The sequence below is a fragment of the Dermochelys coriacea genome, chromosome 1 (assembly GCF_009764565.3).
Source record: "Dermochelys coriacea isolate rDerCor1 chromosome 1, rDerCor1.pri.v4, whole genome shotgun sequence".
In the NCBI taxonomy this organism is placed as follows: Eukaryota; Metazoa; Chordata; order Testudines; family Dermochelyidae; genus Dermochelys; species Dermochelys coriacea.
The window spans coordinates 236,700,315-236,722,691 of record NC_050068.2 but is presented as its reverse complement, the minus strand read 5'-3'; the positions used below and the strand labels follow the sequence as shown (position 1 = coordinate 236,722,691).

Below are 22,377 nucleotides of genomic sequence, written 5' to 3'. Positions count from 1 at the left end.
TCAGAGTAGCAGCCGTGTTAGTCTGTATTCGCAAAAAGAAAAGGAGTACTTGTGGCACCTTAGAGACTAACAAATTTATTAGAGCATAAGCTTTCGTGAGCTACAGCTCACTTCATCGGATGCATTTGGTGGAAAAAGCAGAGGAGAGATTTATATACACACACACAGAGAACATGTATATAAATCTCTCCTCTGCTTTTTCCACCAAATGCATCCGATGAAGTGAGCTGTAGCTCACGAAAGCTTATGCTCTAATAAATTTGTTAGTCTCTAAGGTGCCACAAGTACTCCTTTTCTTTTTTCTAACTCTAGTTTCTGATAATCTATCAAGATACTGGAAGCTCTCTTTGAAAAGAAGGGATGTATATAGGGATGCAAACATACATATTGTGTTCAAAGGTAGGATATGATTTTCATAAAGAAAGCTTTGAAGCCTTCTCTGCACATTGGCGTGCCTATAATTTGTGACAAAGTCAGTCCGGATGGCTGCAAGAGGGTCCTGGAAGGCAGATGCATTCGCCCTAGAATGTTGAAAGCCCTTTTTCCTACAAGCTGAGAACGGGTTACCTCAGATCAATTAGGGACACCTGAATCCAATTAAGGGCTGCCTGAAGCCTTTAAAAACCCCTCCTCTGGGGAGAGAAAAGGAGGAGAGAGACACAAGCTGCAGCCAGGCTAGTGGCATCAGAGAAATAGGTGGTTCCACATGAGAGGCTGTGCTCCTTCCCATAGGGTAAACCGCCAAACCTGAGTTCCTGCTAGGGCAAGGACTGACACCCCAGGGCAACCAACTGGATGACACCTTGCCCCCATGAGAGGGGCAGCGAAAGGTACCTCCCTGGGTTTTTGTTTGAGACTGTTTCCTTTTGTTTGGTGGAGGATCACCCCAGAGACTGACCCTCAGGTCTACTCTGAAAATATGACCAAGGGAGCACAGAAGGGGGAAGGCAAACCCTGCCAGAATGGGGCTGATTACTCCAGGCCCGCCATCGCCAGAGGGGGAAATGCTAAGTCTGGGGAGAGAAAAGAGGTTGTTGTGCACAATTACTGCCATTGCATGTTCAACATGGGCGTTTGCACACAAATAGTTTAGACCTATTTCCCACCACAATTGCTATAATTATGTGCAGAAACATAAATGTTAAAATGCGTACTCAGCCATAGCCTCAATTTGAAAATCAAGATCTTTGTATACGTGTGATATCACATCCATCTTTTGTCAAATTTTTTGATTGCAGAAGACCTGCCTCTCACCCCATGAGATATGAACTTTAATGTTTTAGTATGCGTATATTTATACATAAATCCAGTTAACTATGGCTTCAAAATTTCATTGATATATCAGTTTGTAGTTGTTTTCCTTGCCAAGATTTGTCAGTCCTATTTTTAATTTACTAGCTGCTTCTTCAGTTACTTACTGAATCTTGAGTTCTTACAGCTGGCTTTTCATGAATACTGTTTTGTGTTGATTCAGAAGGCAATACCAAAGAATCTAGAGTCATGTGAATGGTTGTCAGCATTTGGGTACTCTGCTTCGGAGGAGATCTGATAGCTGGTGAATTAGTTCAGTGTGAATCAAATAATTAAATATCTTCCAGGTGGGGCCTCAAAGTACGAAGCGTTTAACCACTTCCACTCTCCTCTACTTAATTTCTTCTGTACACACAGGCTCAGTCCTGTCTCCTAGAGCTCATTGATGTCCAATGGAACACACATTGAGGTAGTATCAAAAAGAGAAGTTAAAAAATCCTGAATATAGCTAGTCAGATAGCGACATTTAATCAAATAATTGGTGGGATGAATTTTAATTAATAATAAATTATATTATTTATAATAAATAATTCCGGGATGAATTTTTATTCTAAGGTATATTAGGACCAACTGAGAAACAAATATATAGTCAAAATATTGTCAAAATGAGTCCTGGCTAACTCCATTAATAAAGGAAAATCATGCATTGTGTTTGATGAATTTCACTACCATGAGGAGTAAATACATAACAAGGTGATTCAAAGATTAGTGCATCGAGATATAGTCTGTCTATGCTATAATCTCATTTCAGAAATTGAATTTACTTCCCTCACATTCCTGTCCATAATACTCACTCCTTTGAGTATTTGTCCACCATAGGATGTGTGCTCATTTGTGCACTCTAGATTGGAAGTTGCAAAAAGCAGCATCTGTAGGGCCACACCTGTGAGATTAGTGCCTTGTGTTCTCGGGCAAGGGCATATAAGGAGGTGCGGACCCACTGCCACTCCAGTTCCTTCTCAGTCACCTGTGGGTTGAGATGGAACAATTGCGGTATCTGCTGCTTTCATCTACTTCTTGCCTTTTCTTTCTTCCCTTGCTGTTTTTGTTTATGTAGTTAGTTTTCATTTTGCCTAGTTATTATTTTCTTAGTGGTAGCACAACTTGTACTCAGAGGGTTCCTAAGCCCCCCACCCTCAACTTCTTGCCTTCCCCATTGTGGTGTATGGCACGTCTCCGTTTTATGCCTAAGACCCGTGGGTTCAAGCCCAGTCAGACCTGCCATATGTCTGTCTTCCATAGTTACAGGCAGACTATTTTGAGTGTCTCAGAAAAACTCATGTCCCGTTGTAGTGTACAGTCCATATGAGTTTAAAGGTAGGTCCTGCAAAGAGAGAGGCCCAGCTGTGTGCTTAAAAAAAAACAAACAAACAATCAAAATTCGCTGCTCTGGTCTGCGAGAGGGCAGGGCTGGCTGAGGGGAGACAGCATCTGGCAGGCTGCTGGAACGCTGCTGGCAGCAGGGGGCTGGTCAGTGCTGCAGGGTACGGGAGAGTGGGTCTCTGGGCAGATTTGTGGGCCAGGGAGGCGCTCTGGGCAGTGCGTGGCATTGGGAGCTAGGGGTATATGAGTGCTGCAGCACTCCCAGGTTTTAGGCTGCCCAATCCCACATGGCAGGGTCCGGCCCTGCGGACAGGGCACTGCTTCTGGCCCCATTCTGTGGAGGGGGCGCTGGGCATAGGGGACTGTGGAGGGGTTGGGGGGGCTCTATGGTTCTCAACGTATAGCCCTTGTAACACGTTGTGGGCCACATATGCAGCCCACAATGATAAATAGGTTACAGACTTCCCATATTTGGACAACTGGCTCTGCAGAGGCCACTCCTCCCAAGAGGCTCAATTAGCAACCACCAAGGCCCTAACCCTATATCAATTTCTGGGCCTCTGTGTCAATGTAAAAAAGTCTAACACCATTTCAGCCATAGACTTAATCGGGTCCATGCCAAACTCCCTAGCCCAGAGGTGGGCAAACTACGGACTGTGGGCCACATCCGGCCCACGGGACCATCCTGCCTAGCCCCTGAGCTCCTGGCCTGGGAGGCTAGCCCCCAGCCCCTCCCCCGCAGTTACATCGCCACGGGCTCATGCAGGGCAGCATAGCAGTGTGTCTGGCTCCGGCGGGGCAGCCAGACATGCTGCTCTGAGTGGCATGGTAAGGGGGCCACGGGATTGGATAAGGGACAGAGGGTCCCGGGGGACAGGGAGTAGGGGGCAGTTGGATGGGGCAGAGGTTCTGGGGCAGTCGGGACAGGGAGCAGGGTGGGTTGGATAGGGGGTGGGGTCCCGGGGACAGTTAGGGGTGGAGGTCTCAGGAGGGGGGCGGTCAGGGGACAAGGAGCTGGGGGGGTTGGATGGGTGGGAGGTTCTGAGGGGGGGCAGTCAGCGGGCAGGAAGTGGGGGGGTTGGATAGGGAGTAGGGGCCAGGCCGTTAGGGAGGCACAGCCTTCCCTATCCAGCCCTCCATACAGTTTCACACCCCGATGTGGCCCTCGGGACAAAAAGTTTGCCCACCCCTGCCCTAGCCGCTTGGGCTTACCTGCCCAATGAGAGATTCTTCACTATGTCCGGACTGATCTTTACAGCACGGTCCCCAATAACTGCAAGAACCTGCCTGCAACGGCTGGGCTACGTTTTGGTCTCCTTGTTTGTTACACTGCATGCGTGCACTTCAGGTGTCTTCAGGCATGGCTAAGGACTATGTACACCTTAAACAGATAGTCTTTCCAAACAAATCACCATGCCTGTTTAAGTAGTAGACTCTTTCAAGTTGTGGAAAGACCCACTAAAGGTCTTTATGGGAACTCCATTTTCACATCCACCACTTTAGAAACAGCTCATTATGGACATTTCTTTCCTGGGTTGGGGGGTGGCATATCTATGAGGTGCCACAGCACAAGACAGATGGTGCTCACAAGAGAGTGCTTCACATTAACATCCTGAAACTAAGGGTCGTCTGTGTGTTAGCACTTCGTCTGTGATACCGAGGGGCACACTCTAAGGGTAATGTGAGACAACATGGTAGTTTGTAGATGTACAGTACAAAAACTGACAAGTGGGAGCAAGATCCCAGTCCTTAAGCACAGAATTGCTAAGGCTGTGGGGCTGATGCTTTTTACATCACACAGAAATCTCCATGATTTACCAGCCAGGTCTTCAGAACACAGTTGCAGACTTCCTGAGCAAGGACCGTCCGCAAGGACCATGCACAGGAAGCTAAATGGCTCCATTTTCCACAGCACCTGCCAGATCTGAGGCCTCCTCAAGGTAGACTTCTTCACAGCTTCAAGCAATGTAAAATGTCATCTCTTCTGCTCCAGAAGAGCATATGGCCACAATTCCTTGAGAGATTCCTCACTAGAATCTTGGCCCCACTTCCTGCTCTATGCTTACTTGCCTTTTCCTCTAATCATCAAGACTTTGCTCAGACTGAGATAAGAGAGGGTGAGGGCTATCATGGTAGCACCATTGTGGCTGAGGCAAGTGTGGCACGTTGTTTTCTGGCAGTGCCTCTCTGCCTTACCCTCAGGGAGGATCTGTCATAAACCTCAGGTGCCCTGACCTATCCCAACCTCTCATCTCTGGACCTGACAGCTTGGCTTCTAGATGGTTCTCGGGCCAACAGAATTCATTGCTCGGCCAATGTTCAGTCAGTCCTCCTGTCTATCAGGAAACCTGCTACTCGTAAGACTTGCTGCCAAAATGGAAATGCTTCCATTCTTGGTGTTTTCACCGCTCTGCAATCCTCAGAAGCTCCACTCTAGGGATCCAAATGACCTATTGGACTTGGACATGAGGTCTTTCAGTGAGCTGAGTTAGAGTGCTCCTGGCCACCGTTAAGGCCTTCCACTTACCTATAGAAGGGGTTTTACTCTTTGCCTTTCAAACCACAAACCATTCCCTAAGGATTTATACAAGTTATTCCTTCTTGTACGAAACCACACTTCTCCATGGAACCTTAATTTGGTCTTCAGAGTCGTGAGCAACTCCCCATTTGAGCCGAAGGCTGCCTGGTCCTTCTCACATGTCTCTCAAGGCTTCATTTCTGATATTCTTCCGGCTGAGGTGATGGCTGGGAGAACTTGGGGCACTCATGTCAGAAGCATAGTATGCTACTTCCTACTATGACAGGGTCATGCTGTGCCTCCATCTTCATTTCATCCCTGAGCTATCTTGGAATCTCGTATCAACCAAGAGATCCATTTATCCATTTAACTTATCCTAAGTTTCATACCCCGAGGGAGGAAGTTAGTCTCCACACATTAGATGTCAGAAGTGCCTTGGCTTTTTACCTTGGCAGAACTAAGACTTCAGGGCTTCTCCCAGAGTCTGTATCCTTTGCCAAAAGGATAAAGGGACAGCTAGTTTCCACTCAACTATTGAAGTGCTTTTGGGTTGTATCTTGACCTTCTGTTAAGCTGCTGAGGTACATCCCCGTCACAGAGTGACAACTGACTCCACTGACCACTTCTGTAGTCCTCCTTAAGGATGTCCCCATATTGGAAATCTTCAGGGCTGCAACCTGGTCCCCAGTTCACGTTTGCCAAACATTACGCCATCATACCTGCATCTAGAGCTGACATTACCTTCAGTAATGCAGTCCACTGGACTGTCTTTGATTTGCCTCCTCAGCACCTACATCAGTGATGAGAGACTGATTGGGGATCTGCTACAGTAAAGCATCCTTAGAGACGTATACTAGAAGAACCAGTTACTTACCTGTACGGTAACTTGAGTTTTTTGAGATCTTTTGTTCTCTATGGATGCCCCACCTCCTGTCCACCTTTTCTTATGCTGCGGAGTCTTCCAGGCTTCGTGGTTAAGAAGGAATTGAATTGGTGGTGGGTCCACATCTCCTTATATGACCTTGCGTGGGAGCACAAGGCACACCTCTGAGAATGTGGCCTTTTACAATCTCCAGTTGAGAGTACACAAACATGCATACATCTTACAGTGAAGCATCCACAGAGGTAAAACTTTCTGAAGAACTATTGTAGAAGAAGTTATTGTACTGGTGAGTAACCTCTCCTTTTTATCCTGAGCTGTGTCTTTGCAATTTGTTTTATAGGAAGATATACTTCTGTTTCTAAAATAATTTGATACTTCCTTTATTGCAATGCTCAGGAGGAGGGGGGAGTTCCTTTTACATATTACTCATTTCTTAAGGGATATATAATGTCTTGTAAGGTTAGTATATCATGGTAGTGCTGAAATATTCAAGAACGGAGATCTATTGTGTAGAAAAGACTTACTATGGGAGAAGTAGTAAATAAGGTACAGAGCTATGCTATTTTTGTAAAAGTTGTATTCTCCTCATTGCTATATACTAATGTTCAAACCCCTTTTAGAATGTAAATGTAATCCTGTCTTGTTTCACTAATGAAAAGACTGCAGCAAATAGATTTTAAGGTAAACTCAGCTGGAGCGGGCTTACAGACTCAATTATTCTCTTAACATTTGGATGGTGACTTCAGATAGGAAAGGGATGCTATAAATTACTGTGCTGTGTAAGTATTTGCAATGATGGTGATACAATTCAGCTGATCTAAGAGTGTTATCTGGATATGATACAACATACAACCTTCAGACAGCTACAGTTAAAGTACATACAGCTTTCATTCTCTGATAAGTTATCTAGTAATAGCATTCCTACTGTATTTAATTATACAGAACAGTAATTTGAGTCTCGGGATGTGTAAGCTTATTACACACAACATCATTCTCAAATCATTCTATATTCTTTCTACCAATTCTGAGTCTAAAACCGATTCTTAATTTTCTCATTGATGGAAAACACTGTCCAATTGCTGTGTAATGACACTCAACTAAAAGAAAACAAATAATAGCGTGCAAATACACCATATACAAATGTATTCACTTTACTGGAGGATTTGCCATACCCGAATCATCAACTCCACTCTTCTGCATCTTGGCCTGATTCAAAGAAAAGCAAAAAAATAAAATCCATAATGTTTGAGTAGTAGTGCAGTTATGGGCATGATTTGGGGAATCTTTTTGATCCCTGTAGATATCAGTTGAGGTCCTTGAGAATGTCTTTTATGTTGGATGGCTCAGTTAAACAACCTCTTAAATAGTCTGTCATGGGTTAAAAGAATGCTTTAGATTTAAAAAAAGCTTTTACAAGCATTTCAAGTCTTTAAAGTTAACGCTCTTGCGGCTAAAGCACAGTCCTGGGAGTCAGGATCCCTGTTCTAGTCCCAGCTCCCCTACTGATGTAGTGTATGACCTGGGTAGGGCAAGTCATTTGACCAAGTCTTGTTTCCCCATCTGTGAAATAGGAATACCGCAGACAGTGTTGCGACTTAATTCCTTAATGTTTTGTAAAGCATTCTGAGATCCTCTGATGCAAGTTTTCATAGTGTCAAATATTCTAATTATGAAAAATTTCAGTGGCAGAGGGTTTGCTAAGTATAGATAAAATTATTCAGAAAAAGTAGGTTTTACATTCTGGGTAATATTTGTTTTTTACCTAGGGAGCAAAGCTTGAAAAGAGCAGCCAAAAATGTGATGACTCTTTAAATTTTTTTATAACATACTCTTTTCTTCTTTTAGTGAATATAAAGCTTAGGGTTTTACTATAGTGCCATCCTTGAATATCACTTTAAATCCCATTCACTATGAGAATACTTTTAAAATTCACATATAGCTTTCTTTTTGGAGTAGATTAACATGTTTATTAAATCTTATTTTACCAGGATGTGCACACTACAAAGCTTCATCTTACTTACACTGCAGTAGTCGTGGCAGTCCTTCATTCTGAGAAATGTATTGCAAATTGGTTAGATACATAAAAGCAAATGAAATTGGTTTAGGAATAAATTTTTTTATGTTGGAGAGAAATTTGCTTTAGGTGTATGAATACTGGTGGAGCAGGGAGTTTGATGCACACTTGATATGAAAGACAAGAAAGGATAAGGATAGCTTTTAAAATATTAGCTCACATAGTTCCTCTAAAAAAAGTATACATGTTTATTTCCTTCTTCTCATTTACTGTAAATTGTAGTCTCTAGGTTCCTAAAATAATGGGCTTGTATTTCATTTAATCTTAAATTAGATCATCTGTACACTTTCTAGGTAATCAGCTTGGTATTTAAAGTCAGGACTGTGTTAAGAAATCAAATGTGCATAAAACATGCTCTTAAACAAGAAAATCAATAGATGGCATAAAATCATTGCAAACCAGGGGATCTGTTTTCAGTATGAGGCATTAATTGTTGATCGTCTGACAAATGCTTACTTGAACACTTTGATTTAATGTAGGATAGTACCGGTATGAAGCTGTGGAAGAAACGATGGTTTGTGCTTTCTGATCTGTGTCTCTTCTATTACAGAGGTAAGTTTTCTTTAGAAAGGTTTGTTGTTGTTTTACTTTAGAAACAGGAAAATCTTTGCATCTTTATTTAAAAAAAAAATGTTTGTAAGAATTGTTGACATAAACTGTTCTCTCCCCCCCTTCTGCCCGCTGCCTCCAACTACAACTGAACCTTTAAAATAAAGCTAATCCTGTCTTCTAATTGGTGAAAGGGTGCAAAGAACTGTTGGTTAACTTGACATGTAAAATCAGCACACTAGTAGAACTAGCTGCACTTCCCAGGACAAAACCAACTGCTGACATTGTGTGTTTATCTGGCTTTGCCAGAAGGAGGACAGGAGGCACTGGATGTGGTTTTATTAAGCTGCAGCTTTATTCTTAAATATCTGAGAGTATATGGCAGATAGACTAGTACAGTGCAAGTAATTCCATAACCCTTGCCACATACTTGGGGACTGTCCCCTTATCCATGCTGGTCCCAGCCAATTCACGGTTGGGACCCAGCCACCCCCCCCCCCCATATGAGGGTAGTGTGTGGGAAGGCTATAAAGAAGGAGATTGGCTCCCCACCATACCAGTTGTAGAAACCGCAAATCCTCTTTCTCTGTTCTTTTAAAAATTCTTTACCAATCCATTTTGAGAGATCAAGGTATCCATTCCCTGTGGAGTACCTGCACTGGACATCTGCCACAAGCTTGCCTGGTCCAGATAAAAGGGGGCTTTTCTGGCACAGCTCTTGTATAAATACTTCCCCTACACACACACACACACCCTGAGGGCAAGTCACCCTGCTGACCTGGTCTGCATTTCCTTGCTTCCTATGTGGAGCAGGCAAACCTTCTGGGGGTGCGGGGTGTCTTAAAGGGGCAATGACCACTTTTCTACCAGCCGAGCCACCCTTGCAATTAAATGGGTAACTCATCTTCTCTGTTAAAACAAAGGACCCCATCCTTTAATATGTGCTGGGGGCATTCTCCCTTTCTTATTTGGTTGTCTCAAAGCCTTCTTTGCCAGGCAGCGTAAAAGATTGTGTAAATAATTGACTCCTGATATTTCACCACCTTGCTGGCAGGTTTTTTTTTTTTAAATTTTTCAGGTTAGTGAGTAGATATGCCAAATTTGACTTCCACTGCAAAAGTGATAAACTGATTATGGGGAAGTTGACTCCTAGAGACAGATAGGGAGGGCAAAAACAGGGATGCTTGTCGTGATGGAGACGGGCGGGGCAGAAGACATTTCTCCGATCTACCCAGCTCTCTTGGATATTCATCAGGTGTCTGAAACAATAGAAATGTCATATGTGGTGGTCCCAATCTCCAGCATCCCAATCTTTTGATGCTGTTGGTGAAACTGGGAGCAGTGGGTGATGAAACAAAAATACCATGAAGTATAATTCATGATCTCTCATGAGAGAGGAGGTGCAAACCACAGTTTAGATATTCGGAGCCAAATCAGTCGTTTGGGACTTTGGCAGAGGTGCATGGCATTTTGAAGTGAAAATTATTATACTTGTTTGAAAAATGTGCAGCACATTTTTATGCTAATCAAGGTAAACTAAGTCTCAAAGCAGAAAAGCTTTCCTTGTAATTCTTGTTAGTTCATATTCTGAATGATTGGAATGCAGTCGTCATGCTTGCACTCAGCACTTGAAAGATTACATGTTGTTGGATCAACCACTGCTAAGTCAAAATTAGTCTACTCAGTAGGACTGTAATTTAGACATGGAGACATTGGTTGAGCTTTAGTTATTTTATGTAGTTAAATGGCTAGTGCCTATTCTGTGGTTTCCCTTGTAACATTTGCCTACTTTTAGAAAGTCCTTTAAGGGTATGTCTGCACAGCCCATGGAAGTTTCATTTGTTTAATATTCTGGGTAGGTTGAATCTCAGATTTATGTTTCCCCCCCCAATGCAACTGAGAGGTGTTTTTGTTTTGTTTTGTTTTTTAACTTAAAAGTCTAAGGGTATGTCTACACAGCCTGCAGCAGCAAGCCTCCCAGCCCCGATTAATAGACTTTGGCTAGCTGGGCTCAGACTAGCACTCTTAAGAATAGCTGTGTAGATGGCGCTTTAAAGTTGTAGCTTGGGCTCTGAAGCCTATGGAGCTGTCCATTCAGCTATTAAACATAAGTAAAACTATGTATTCGGAGGTCTGTTTCCAATTTCCCATTTGTTCTATGCTTGATTAAGGTGTTAATCGTAGGCTAGATAAGAGAGACAGAGGAAACCTTTAAGAGGAACTACACAGAGCTCTTCAGGTGTACTACTTCCACACCTTTTTCAGTCATTTACATGTGTGCAAAGTGGATGCAAAAGACAATTATTCTGATTGGGAAGCATTTTACACTTACTGTGCACTTTAGACCTTGATCTGCAAAAGATCCGTGCACACGAGTAAGTCTCCTTGGTATCACTGAGATTACTCATAGGCGGCAATTATAAGAGTCTTGGGGAGGTTTAGCCTCCCCAAAAATGGTTGGCCAACAGGGGGCAAGAAATGCCGGCTGCGGCACAGATCACCTCCCTTTGGAGGCACACCGGCCAAGTACCCTTGGAGCGCCACTGCCAGAAGCTCCCTAGAAGAGGGGAAACCACTGGCACCTGGATTGACCCCGCCCTCACTCTGCCTCTTCTCCCCGAGGCATCCCACCCTTGCTCTGCCTCTTTGCCCCGAGGCACCCTGCCCTCGCTTGCCCTTAAGGCATGAAAAAAGACACTTTTTTTAAAATGACAAACACACACTTCTTCCAGCGTCCCTTAGCTGAGTTGCTCCAGCATCAGCATGCACAACCTCTCACTGGCTGGCCCAGCTCTGGGGGTGGTACTCCTGCTGTGCATGTTAATGCCAGAGCAACTCAGCGAAGGGGTGCAGGAACAGAGGGCGGGTGGGGGCTATGCTCCCATCACTTTTATGGATCTTCCACTGCTCACATAAGCTTCTCCAAATGAAAGTCATGTGCCGTATATGGGATTACTCGCATGCATAAACGTTTGCAGGCTTGGGGCTTGACTTCACAGTTATAAAAAAGAAAAATAGAAGACAACTTAAAAAAAAATGTTCCCTTCCTTGTTCTGCACCTTTTAATGTGACTTTTAGGCATTCACGTTTGTTCTGTGGGTGGTTGTTATAGTGAGTAATGTAATGTTCTCATTATATTTAAATCTTTATCCCCAAAATAGTAATGTGAAGAAGTTAACCTTGCCCATTGTGAAAAGATTTATATTTGGACATGAATGGCATAGCTCTTCTATTATAGTTTGCTTTGTAGGCTGCATGCTCAGTTTGGAAAAATGCTATCGTGCTTCGTAGCTGTCATTAGAGGCAGGCATCCAATACACTTTATGAACAAATAGTGTCATCTGTGGAAGCATATCTTAAGGTATATTAAGGCTAGACATGCACTTTCAGTGAAATACAATATTCACCCAATAATTTCTGAGTTGCGGATTCTTGTTTCTCCAGTAGTCACAATGTCTCTCTACTGTGGGGGTGTTATTAGTAACTCCTTAGTTAAGCTTATGTTGCGAGATTCAGTTAAAGCAGGATTAAAAATCCTATTTTCCACTTCAGTGATTGAATTTAGTATCTGAGTTTAATACAAGTCTTCAGAGGACAACTGAATTTTCCATAATATTTGATTAGTAAAATATTTGTGGTTTTCACAGGAAATGTTTTAAAATGAATCTCCTGTGGCTATCCAGACAGGAGCGTTGGTCTGACTATCTAACTTTAGCAAGCCTGCTGGGGCACTCGCTCCTGTGGCATTACATCCCAGAGAGGCTGAGTAAGGACATGAATTTGGGGCACAACGAGGAGGTGGAAGCCTTGACAGTGGGATTGCCTGCCAACCCCTTAGTAGCACCCACTCCCAGATCCCGACCTGACCCAGTTCCCTGGCTGGCCCCAATGCCTAATCCAGCTTTTTGGTTCCATGTCTACGTTCGTTTTTTCTCTTTCCCTCTTCTTGATAACTTCCCTACCACTGTCCTGTGCCATGAAAAGCTTATATGTTAAACCAGGGGCGGGCAAACCTTTTGGCCTGAGGGCCACATCGGGTTTCCAGAATTGTATGGAGGACCGGTTAGGGGAGGCTGTCTCTCCCCAAACAGCCAGGCGTGGCCTGGCCCCTGCCTCCTGTCCAACCCCTCCCCCCCCCCGCTTCTCGCCTATTGACGGCTCCCCCGGGACTCCTACCCTATCCATCACCCCCGTTCTCTGTCCCCTGATCACCCCTGGAGCCCCGACCCCTGACTGCCGCCCCATCCAACCCCCCCCATTCCTGATTTGCCCTCAGGACCACTGTCCCATCCAATCCCCCTGTTCCATGCCCTCTGGCTGCCCCGACCCCATCCACACCCCTGCCCCCTGACTATCACCCCCAACTTCCCTGCCCTCTATCCAAACCCCCCCCCGCCCCCTTACTACGCTGCTTGGAGCACCGGTGGCTGGCGGCGCTACAGCCACGTCATTCAGGGGCAGGCCACGGCTCTGCAACTGCGCTGCCCAGAGCATTGCGCCGGCAGCGTGGCGTGCTGAGGCTGTGGGGGAGGGGGAACAACAGGGGAGGGGCCAGGAGCTCAGGGGCGCGGAGCAGGAGGATCCTGTGTGTCGGATGTGGCCTGCGGGCTGGAGTTTGCCCACCTCTTCTTTAATCAATCTAATGTTAAAGTAAAGTACTCCTGGTGTTCAGTCTGGACACTGACATCTACTGAAATCCATAGTCAAACAGTGAATGCAGTTGAATTCTCTGATTTTCAATGAATGAAAAACGTATCCATTTGACATGGGGAAAAGGAGTCTAAATATATGTATTCTGTGTATAAAACTGTTGTTCTAATCAAATATTATATTTTAGATGAAAAAGAAGAGGGAATATTGGGGAGCATACTTCTTCCTAGTTTTCAGATATTGATGCTTTCTTCTGAGGATCATATTAATCGCAAATATGCTTTTAAGGTGAGGGCATTCATTTTCAGTTGAAACAAATAGAGTGCAGAACTCCTTTCACTGTGTGTTTTTGCAAGATAGGATAGACAGAAACAGCCTCTGAGTTTGATTTTGCATAATACTATATGCAGATGATCCAAACAATAGAGTCTAATCAAATGAATTCGTTGTGGATATAGACAGATAATTGCTAAACTTGATGAAGGCGCTAACCAGGCATATTTCATCATTTTGCAACTCCTTTATTTTTAACTCACAGCTCTTAATAAGCACATCTTGGTGGCTTGGAGTTGCAGTCTCCATATGGAGCTAGGCTATGTCTACATGGCCCTGCAGTTTCAACTACAGCAGTGTGAATCACAGCACACACTACCATGCTGCACTGTAATTCCCCTGTGTGGACACTATGGGCATGACCTAAAGGGTGCCTTGCTGGCATTAACTTAGTCCTGGTCAAAGAGGATTAAATGAATGCCAACTAGGGCTATGTCTACACTAGAGACCTTACAGCGGCATAGCTGTACTGATGCAGCTGTACTACTGTAAGATCTCTCATGTAGCCACTCTTTGTTGACAGGAGAGAGCTCTCCCATTGACATAATTAAACCATCCCCAACAAGCGGCAGTAATTAGGTCGGTGGGAGAAGCTCTCCTGCCAACGTAGCGCTGTGCAGAATACCACTAAATGCCGGCGAAACTTACGCTGCTCAGGAGTGGGGTGTTTTTCACAGCCCTGAGTGACATAAGTTTTGCTGACATAAGTGGTAGTGTAGACATGGCCTTAAGTACCTTTTACTTCCCATCCTCAGGATTCACACAGCATTCACACATCTCAGCACTCTAGTGTGTGGTGCAGTTTTAACTCCCTTATTCCGAAATGCAGGGCCACATATATAAGCCCTAACATGTATTTTCCTCTATTGTGCACATAGTTGTTTATGAAACTGGGATTACTAATAAGTGCACATCATGCTATCTCGCCCCTTAATTTTGCGAAAAAACACTTGAGGCATTTACTATGATGTGAATGAATAAAAGAAAAAAATTGAGTTTAGCGCTTAAATCTCAGTATTAGATAAACTATTTTGTATTTATATATTTATTTTAGTTGCTATATTCTTTAATCATGAGTAAAGTAATCACATATTCTCTCCTAACATGGAATTTCATTTCTTGGCTTTGAGTTCCTTTTTGGCTGTCCTTAATGACTGTTGAGCTGTACATCACTGAAAGTTACAATGGTGAGTACAAATTAAAATTTACTGAATTTTTCAAAGTGCAGAAAATGTATAACTTAATATATTATTTATATTAAGTTAATATTTTATGAACATCAGTATAGGATATTTGATAGCAGAAAGATATGAATCATTTCAGCAGGGTACATTCACAGAGAAGCAACAATTACAACTTTCAAGCTAATTCTTTTATTAATCTAATTGCACTGAAAGAAAACAATAACAGTAAATTATGTTGTTCCTGTACAAAATGTTTTCTATAAATTATTTGTAGAGTTTTCATAAACCTAACAACAGTGGAGTAAGAAAACAATAACATTTACTTTTTTTTCTTTTACAGAAATATTGTCTTTTTATTACAATGACCTTGTCATTTCCAATCAGGCAGCTCATCCAAACATGAGGACCTATTATTTCTGCACAGATACAGGGAAGGAAATGGAGTTATGGATGAAAGCCATGATAGGTGCAGCACTTGTACAGACAGAACCTGTGAAAAGGTAATGCAGATTGGCAAACCAGTAGAACAAGGAGTTAATTTCCAATAGTGGGCTTGAGTTTGTTCACTTAAAATGTAAGGTAATTCAGCTGTGGTTCAGCCCCACCAGTGATAGCAATGATGAGAGCACTTGTGGGGTATGTCTGCACTGCAATTAGATACCTGTGGCTGGCCAATGCTAGCTGACTCAGGCTAAGGGGCTATTTAGTTGTGGTGTAGACATTTAGACTTGCACTGCAGCCCCAGCTCTGGGACCTTCCCTCCTCACAGGTTCCTAGATCCCAGGTTTCACCCCGAGCCAGAACATCTACACCACAATTAAATGGAGCCTTAGCCTGATCCTTGCTAGCCCGAGTCAACTGGCATGCGCCAGCCACAGGTTTTTAATTGCAGTGTAGACATACCCATGCTTGTTGAGAGTTTAAAGCCTTCCTCAGAATGACATGGTAGTTAAAATACTAATGGCAGCCAGCACCTTGTTTACATTTGTACGCCCATTGTTGCTACTATTTGATCTGAACCAATGGCAGTAATGGTTGTATGTTTCAAAAGGAAAAAAAAATTCCTATGAACATGGATACAACAAAGAAAAAAGGGCAAAAAGGTGCAAAATCAAGCCCACCTCACTATTTGTAAAGCTCAAGAAAGACATTTGCACACTACACACTGTATGTGATAAACTCATTCCTGCTTCATGATTCTAGTGTCCTTGCTTCAGGCAGTATGCTGATAAAAATAGAAAATCCATAAGGAGTGCTCTGACCAGTGCTGCATTGGGCTCAATGCTAACAGTATTTTGTAGCTGCATGCATCTAACCTGTAGTATTTTGAGAACTTCTCCATTACAAGTGTTCTCACTGACCCTTTTACTTCTGTCCAATGTTCAGAGATTTAGAGGGATGATAGTCAGACTAACAAAATCAGAATATATTTAGATTTAATATTAAATATAAGTTAAACAGAAAAAATTCAGAACTTTTAGCTTTAATCCGAGCTAATATCCTTGAAGAGAACATTAGTTAATATTGGCTTGTTTTTTTCCCCATCATCTTGAAGACAGAGTATTAAAATAGAGTAATTTTTTCATTAATCTGTGTGCCTAGCTCTTTTTGTCTAGTGATCTAAAAACAAATTACAGATTATTAAACCTCCCAATGTGCCTCTGTGAGATAGAGTATGGTAGGATACGTACCCATTATATATCTGGGTAAACTGAATCCCAGAAGTTAAATGACTTGCCTATAATTACACACGGGAAAAGCTGGATATAGTAGTCAGGAGTCTTACTCCTCTGATGTAGCACTTACAGGGGTTCTGAAAGGTTTTCATAACACAGGCTACATCTGAGAGTGGTTGTTTCATAGTCCATATCCTATCCCATTCATGATCACATCATCTATCTCTGAAATTTGACCTTTTTACACTACTTCCTGTTTGTATTAATGAAATTTAATATGTGCAGTATTTTAAAGGTTAAACCTTTTGAAGATCAATGAAAATGTATTCTGTGCGGACTGAAAAATATCAGTGTGAACTGCTCCCATATATTTCATTGGGGTGTCGGTTCTTAAGATTTAAATTGTTATAATTTGACTTAATGATTCCACTGATCGCTTTATCAAAATAATGTAAGATAATGTTCTCTGAATGTAGTATTAATCTTTGGGATGTGAGGTAGCTTTTTTCTGTCAAGGGTGGCTGGAGTACAGAACAAGGAATTAGTCTCTTTGCTCCATATTTTAAGTCCACCATCCCCTACCCAAAGGGGGTGGAAAGAAGTGTGCATTCTCTTACCAGTACTAAAGGCCTCAGCTGTCAAGTGGTCCCCATGCCTGCGATCCAGTTTTTCTGTGACAGCTTCTGCAGTCTAATTATATTTTAATACCAAAGTTTAGAACACATTGAACATGAAAATGTCTAGGAACAGTGTAAAATAAATTTTAATTTAATATCTGATAAATAACACCGGGAATACTGCAGGGATTATAGCATTCCATTTCATATTTAGTTCAGTGGAAATGTTCATTTTCAAACTTGTATAACTTTTACAGTCTTTTCACTTGGGCGCATCAGAGCACCCCAGAAACTACCTAGAAGGGTCTTGTCACAAGTTTTAGGTCCAGCTTACCTAAACCTGGACTTATTCCTAAAATACTTTAGAGTGGGGCTACCTTTCTGTGGATCCTGTGCTTGGGAGAGGCAGAAAATAATGGACAAACTTATCAGGCCAATTCTACTCTACTCTACTCTACTCTAGCAGCTGAATATTGGAAAACAATGTCTTTAAAATTTTAGTGGTTGAAGGGATTGGTGGTAGTGAACAGAGGATCTAGAACTTCTGACCAGCAAGATTTCCCTCTTTTGTGCGCTCTTTATTTTCTCCATGCAATAGTCTTTGTTATAATAGCAGTGGATGGAGGGATGAGGTGAAGACTGAGGAAGGGAGGGATGTGTGAGTGCTGCAGAAATCTGTCATCTGTCTCAAATAATGGGTTTGCGTATTTTATATGGAGTCTTGGTTATCTTAAGATATGTCTGTGCTACACTGCAGTGTGGACTATGGAGGTGTAAACTGAAAGAGAACTAATGTTAGTGTGAACTAGGTACCTTAATAGTTCGACAGCAGCTTCCATGCAGAGCAGTTAGGTTGCAACAATTGAAACCCCCTGTACTCTGCAGCAAAATGTAGATATGCCCTTAGTTGTGTCAGGGTTGTAGGATTTAGCCTTAGGTTTGTGAATAAATATTTTAAGGGATTGATACTGCAGTCCATGTTGCATGCAAAACTAAAATCGGTCCCCTTGAAAGGCACACTAATAGTCTTGAAAGAATTAATTGAACAGATACTTTTCAAGACTAGCAAAGTCTCTTAGGCTTTTGTATCTTTAGCTATAACCAGAGGGCGGGTGGAAAGCAGACATCTGTTTCTGGTGAATCAATCTTTTGGCTATAAAATCAGTCTTTAAAAATGAACTGTTTAGCAGGATATGATCTTATACACATATTGTAAAATAACTATTGGATCCCCAGGCAAATCTGTTAAATATTATATCTATTACCTCATCCTTAAGTAACCTGATGTTTTAGCATTCCCGTAACATATGGGATAAAGTGCTCTTGGTTGAATCATCTCATCACCAGGTGCTTTTGTCTCTTTATTTTAATTTTTTTCTTCTTGCTAGGAGTTGTTTCCTAAATATAATTTTCCTATTGAGTTTTACTTCAGGTACCATAGGTAGGCTTGTTAAGAGAACAGATACTCTCCTAGTATTCATCCAAACTGATGTTCAGCACCTTACTTCCATACCTTTTGTTTTCTGAAGTTAAATTGCCTATCAATAAAATGATATATTTATTTAAATGTAGAAGTTTTGCTATTTCACGAACAGTGGCATTCCTGGAACTTCCTTATACCTAGGACTAACAGTCTGTAAAATTGTGCATTTCAGCTTTAAAAAATTCCAGCTTGCAATTTTTCTGTCTTTTGTGGATATGAGAATAGTTGTTTTTTCTGATGAAAACATTCCTTTTTATCCAGATTTGCCCTAAAGTGATTTTTACCTCCCCTGTTTAAAGCCTGCTTAAAATAAAACAAAGTTTGAGGTGAGGAAACAGTTACTTTATTTCCTTCTTGGATAATTGATCTTGAATGATTAATAGCTTAAGTCAAGGGTTTGAGCTCTGGTGAAAAATTCTATTGAGAGCTAATAAGAGAGGAGAATCTTCGATAAATTCCTCAAAAGCCCAAACTGGTCCTTATTGCCATTCTTACCTGTTGTGCAGTGAATAATTTGGTGAGTTTTCCAGATCATTTTTATATATGCAATGGAAAAACACTTGATGATTGGTGTGTTTGAGTGAAATGACAATTATGGCTTCTTTCCCTCTATCCCAGATATTTTAAAAATTGAAATAAAGTAAGCATTTTTGTTACTTCCATAGGGAGAGCACTGAATGTATATAATATTGTAAGGTGCATATTCATTATGGTTGAATTTATTTTGCCCCATAGTCTTAATTGTAATTGCTTTTACCTGAGTAAGTCTGGCTTTATTTTCTTAAATGGTAGACCTTTACAAACTTTAATCAGGTCCTCAGGGCCCTATTGTAAATAATAAATCTCAAATACTTTAATCTGTCAGGAGTCGACTTAAACCTTTCATTCATAAAATGTGACCTGAAACAACCTCTTGAAATTGGCAAAACATCGGATTTATTTCCAAATTAGATCACCACCAGTTTAATGATAAACCATAGCAATGTAGGGTGGTTTTTTTGCCTGCTCTCGTGATATGTTATCAGTGTACTACTTATGTCATTTTCTTGTGCTGATCACCTAGTGCAGTACACTATTTACCTATGATTGCCGTGGCCTGTGCCACAGCCAGTTCAGAAAGTAAGAAGAAGTGACAAATCTAACATACATCTTCGCTTTTCCATATTAAGGGCTAGTCTGCCATATTAATGTACACTGAGTAGTCACTTATTTCTTGAATATCAGGGAGTAAGGTACTATTCAGGGTTGTAAAGGTGGCAAAATCAACCCCTAGATGACTCAGACACAGGCATTTATAGCAATTTAAATATTAACAATGCTGTGCAGTTGTGAAATTTGTTTCTGAATTTTAGTGTCTAACCTAAAGTTATTAAAGATAGGAAACAAGTAATCCCAGGCTGCGCCATCAAAAGCCACCTTGGCATCAAGCAGGATGGCAGAAACAGGGAATCTTTTTACAAGGTTAGGTTTATTCTAGGTTCCCAACATTTTCCAATGTAAACATTATTCCTCTTTTTTAAATGCTCTGCTGCCTCTTGGTTTGCAGCAAGAACTTGAAATTTGGCAGGGGGATAGCCCAGGTGTGAGGGAAGTACCTGACTACGTAAAAATCCATTCAGACTTTGTCATGTTCTAAGCAATTGAAAATTGCCATTTTCCTCTATTTTGCTCAGTACATCTTATTCCTGGCTTACTGTCAAAACCCCTGAATATTCTGTTAGCCCTGTGCATGCATCATCTTCTGGATTTGACGTAGACCTAAAAGGAGGAGACTCTGGCAGTGGCAACAGTTTACACCCCACGTGACCCCCATCAAAATACCCTTCAGCCTAGGTGAAGATGCACTGATTTGGGGACCAGGAGACCATGAGTTAGTCTCTGTTTCTACCCACTAGAGTTAATAATTTTGGGTCCTTCACAACCCTTACTGTTGACAAGGCCACCTGCCCCATTGAGGAATTATATGAGCTGGGAGTAGAACCCAGATAGCTAATTTGGCAGGTCCGTGTCACTCGGCCACCTTTCACCTCAGAAAAAATCTTTTAAATCTAAGTACTTTGCTGTTATGTCAGTAAAATGGGGTTTCCCTTAGTGTGTGCACCTCATGTGGTTGTGTGTGATCGTGTAACTAAAGACTTAGTGCATAAGTGCAAAGGGACTGAATTAAGTTGCAAAAACTACCTTAATTTTAGCATTTTCTAATTTTTGAGTGCTGGTCTTAGAAACTTTTAACATTCAATTTTTCGTATCTGTAATTAGCAATGCTCTACCTATTATTATCTGTGAAAGGTCTTTGGCAGAACCTGACATCCATTTTCTCTTTTGGGTAAGTCCTTTAGTTTGGGGTCAATTGTGTTACAGAGCACATTTTTAGAAAAAAAAAAATTTCACAAGTACTTGCTTAGGCAAAAATATGGAATGTTGGTATACCAAGAAAGAGAAGTGTCAGCCCCATGGGCATGTGCTTATTCTTCTACCAAAAAAAATCCTTTGAAATTCCAATGAAAAAATCATCAGAAGACTTAATGTTGCCAGATGCCATGTTGACCTGCTAGCAGAAAACATCAGATGGATCAAACTTGGGAATCCACCAACACTACAAGAAACAGTACATTGTCCTAATGGGTGACATGTTGATGCAAGCAGCCACAGAGATACACATTTGAGTATTGGTTTTCATGTTTCTCAAGTGCCTTTCAGCCTGTACGTTTTCTGCCTCTAACAGCTGGGCTCCTGCACACCATGAACATTGCTATTTCTGGCTGACATACGTTAAATACATTCTTTTGTAAAAGTCAAACTTTTTTTTCATACTTCACAGATGGGTGAATGTAGGGCTAGGGGTTATTGTATCCCTTCACTTCTCAAAGATTTCATCAGATAATTCACAGCAAAGTAAGACTAGGTGACTTGCATAGCTTTAACCAGTGGCTTGTCCACAAAAACACTGAGGGTATTCATGTCTGCGCTGCAAAAAAGACTCTTAGCAGCAACTCTGAGCCCAGATCAACTGACTTGGGATCATAGGGCTCTTTCTATGGGGCTGAAGATAGCAGTGTAGATGTTCCGACTCAGGCTGGAGCCCGGCAAGGGGATTGAGTCTCAAAGTCTGAACTCCTCCAAAAGATGACTAGATGAAAGCACATTAATGAACTGTTAATGTATGTCACCAGGGTCCACATAGACCTTTAGAGTGCAGTAGACTAGTGCAGGGTAGAGTCACATGCCAGCTTGCTGCAAACTAAATATTTGTATAGACAAGCCCTTGTAACTGCTCTGTGAGTTTGAGTATTTTAACTTGTTTTTAGAAGGAGATACAGTGGAGGAAGAGTTACAGTATAGCCTACCAATTTGGTAGATCTAGTTGACCTAGCAGATGCATTCTCATAAAGAATTGCCCTAATCTTTCATTAATTCTCATAACTGTCTGTGTAGTTTTAATAAGTTTTGCTGTGTTAACGGTCTTGAACCAAGAGAAATGTACCTACAAAAAAAGGTTCAGCTCCACTCTAAAACTACACTGCATAAATGGTTCATTTTCTTCATTTGTAACTCGTTGGTCTAGTTGAGCTAGCACTTGTGGCTGGGATAGGAGTTTGTGACAGTCTAAGAAATTCCTTGTAAAAACATTTAAACTAGCTCATATATCTGCAGTCCATCTGTGTAGGAGTTGGAAAGGAATTTTATTAATATGTTGTAACAACTGCTTAGTATTAAAAGGCATGATTCTACTTAATTTGTAAGCATTTCTCCAGTGAAGTATTTGAAAAATAAAT

The 22,377-nt window shown here is 41.7% G+C and overlaps 1 protein-coding gene across 28 annotated transcripts in view; it reads left to right on the top strand.

Annotated features, from left to right (window-relative positions):
* PLEKHA5 (pleckstrin homology domain containing A5) overlaps positions 1 to 22,377 on the top strand; it is a 267,659-nt gene that overhangs the window by 165,171 nt on the left and 80,111 nt on the right. For all 28 annotated transcript variants that reach the window (XR_006282131.1, XR_006282132.1, XR_006282133.1 and 25 more), the window contains 3 exons: positions 8,589 to 8,661; positions 13,496 to 13,596; positions 15,210 to 15,325. Coding sequence is in view for 25 of the 28 variants with exons in the window: in XM_038399885.2 (XP_038255813.1) it covers positions 8,589 to 8,661; positions 13,496 to 13,596; positions 15,210 to 15,325 (290 nt within the window). In the remaining 3 variants the exon portion in view is untranslated. The remainder of the gene's footprint in view (positions 1 to 8,588; positions 8,662 to 13,495; positions 13,597 to 15,209; positions 15,326 to 22,377) is intronic.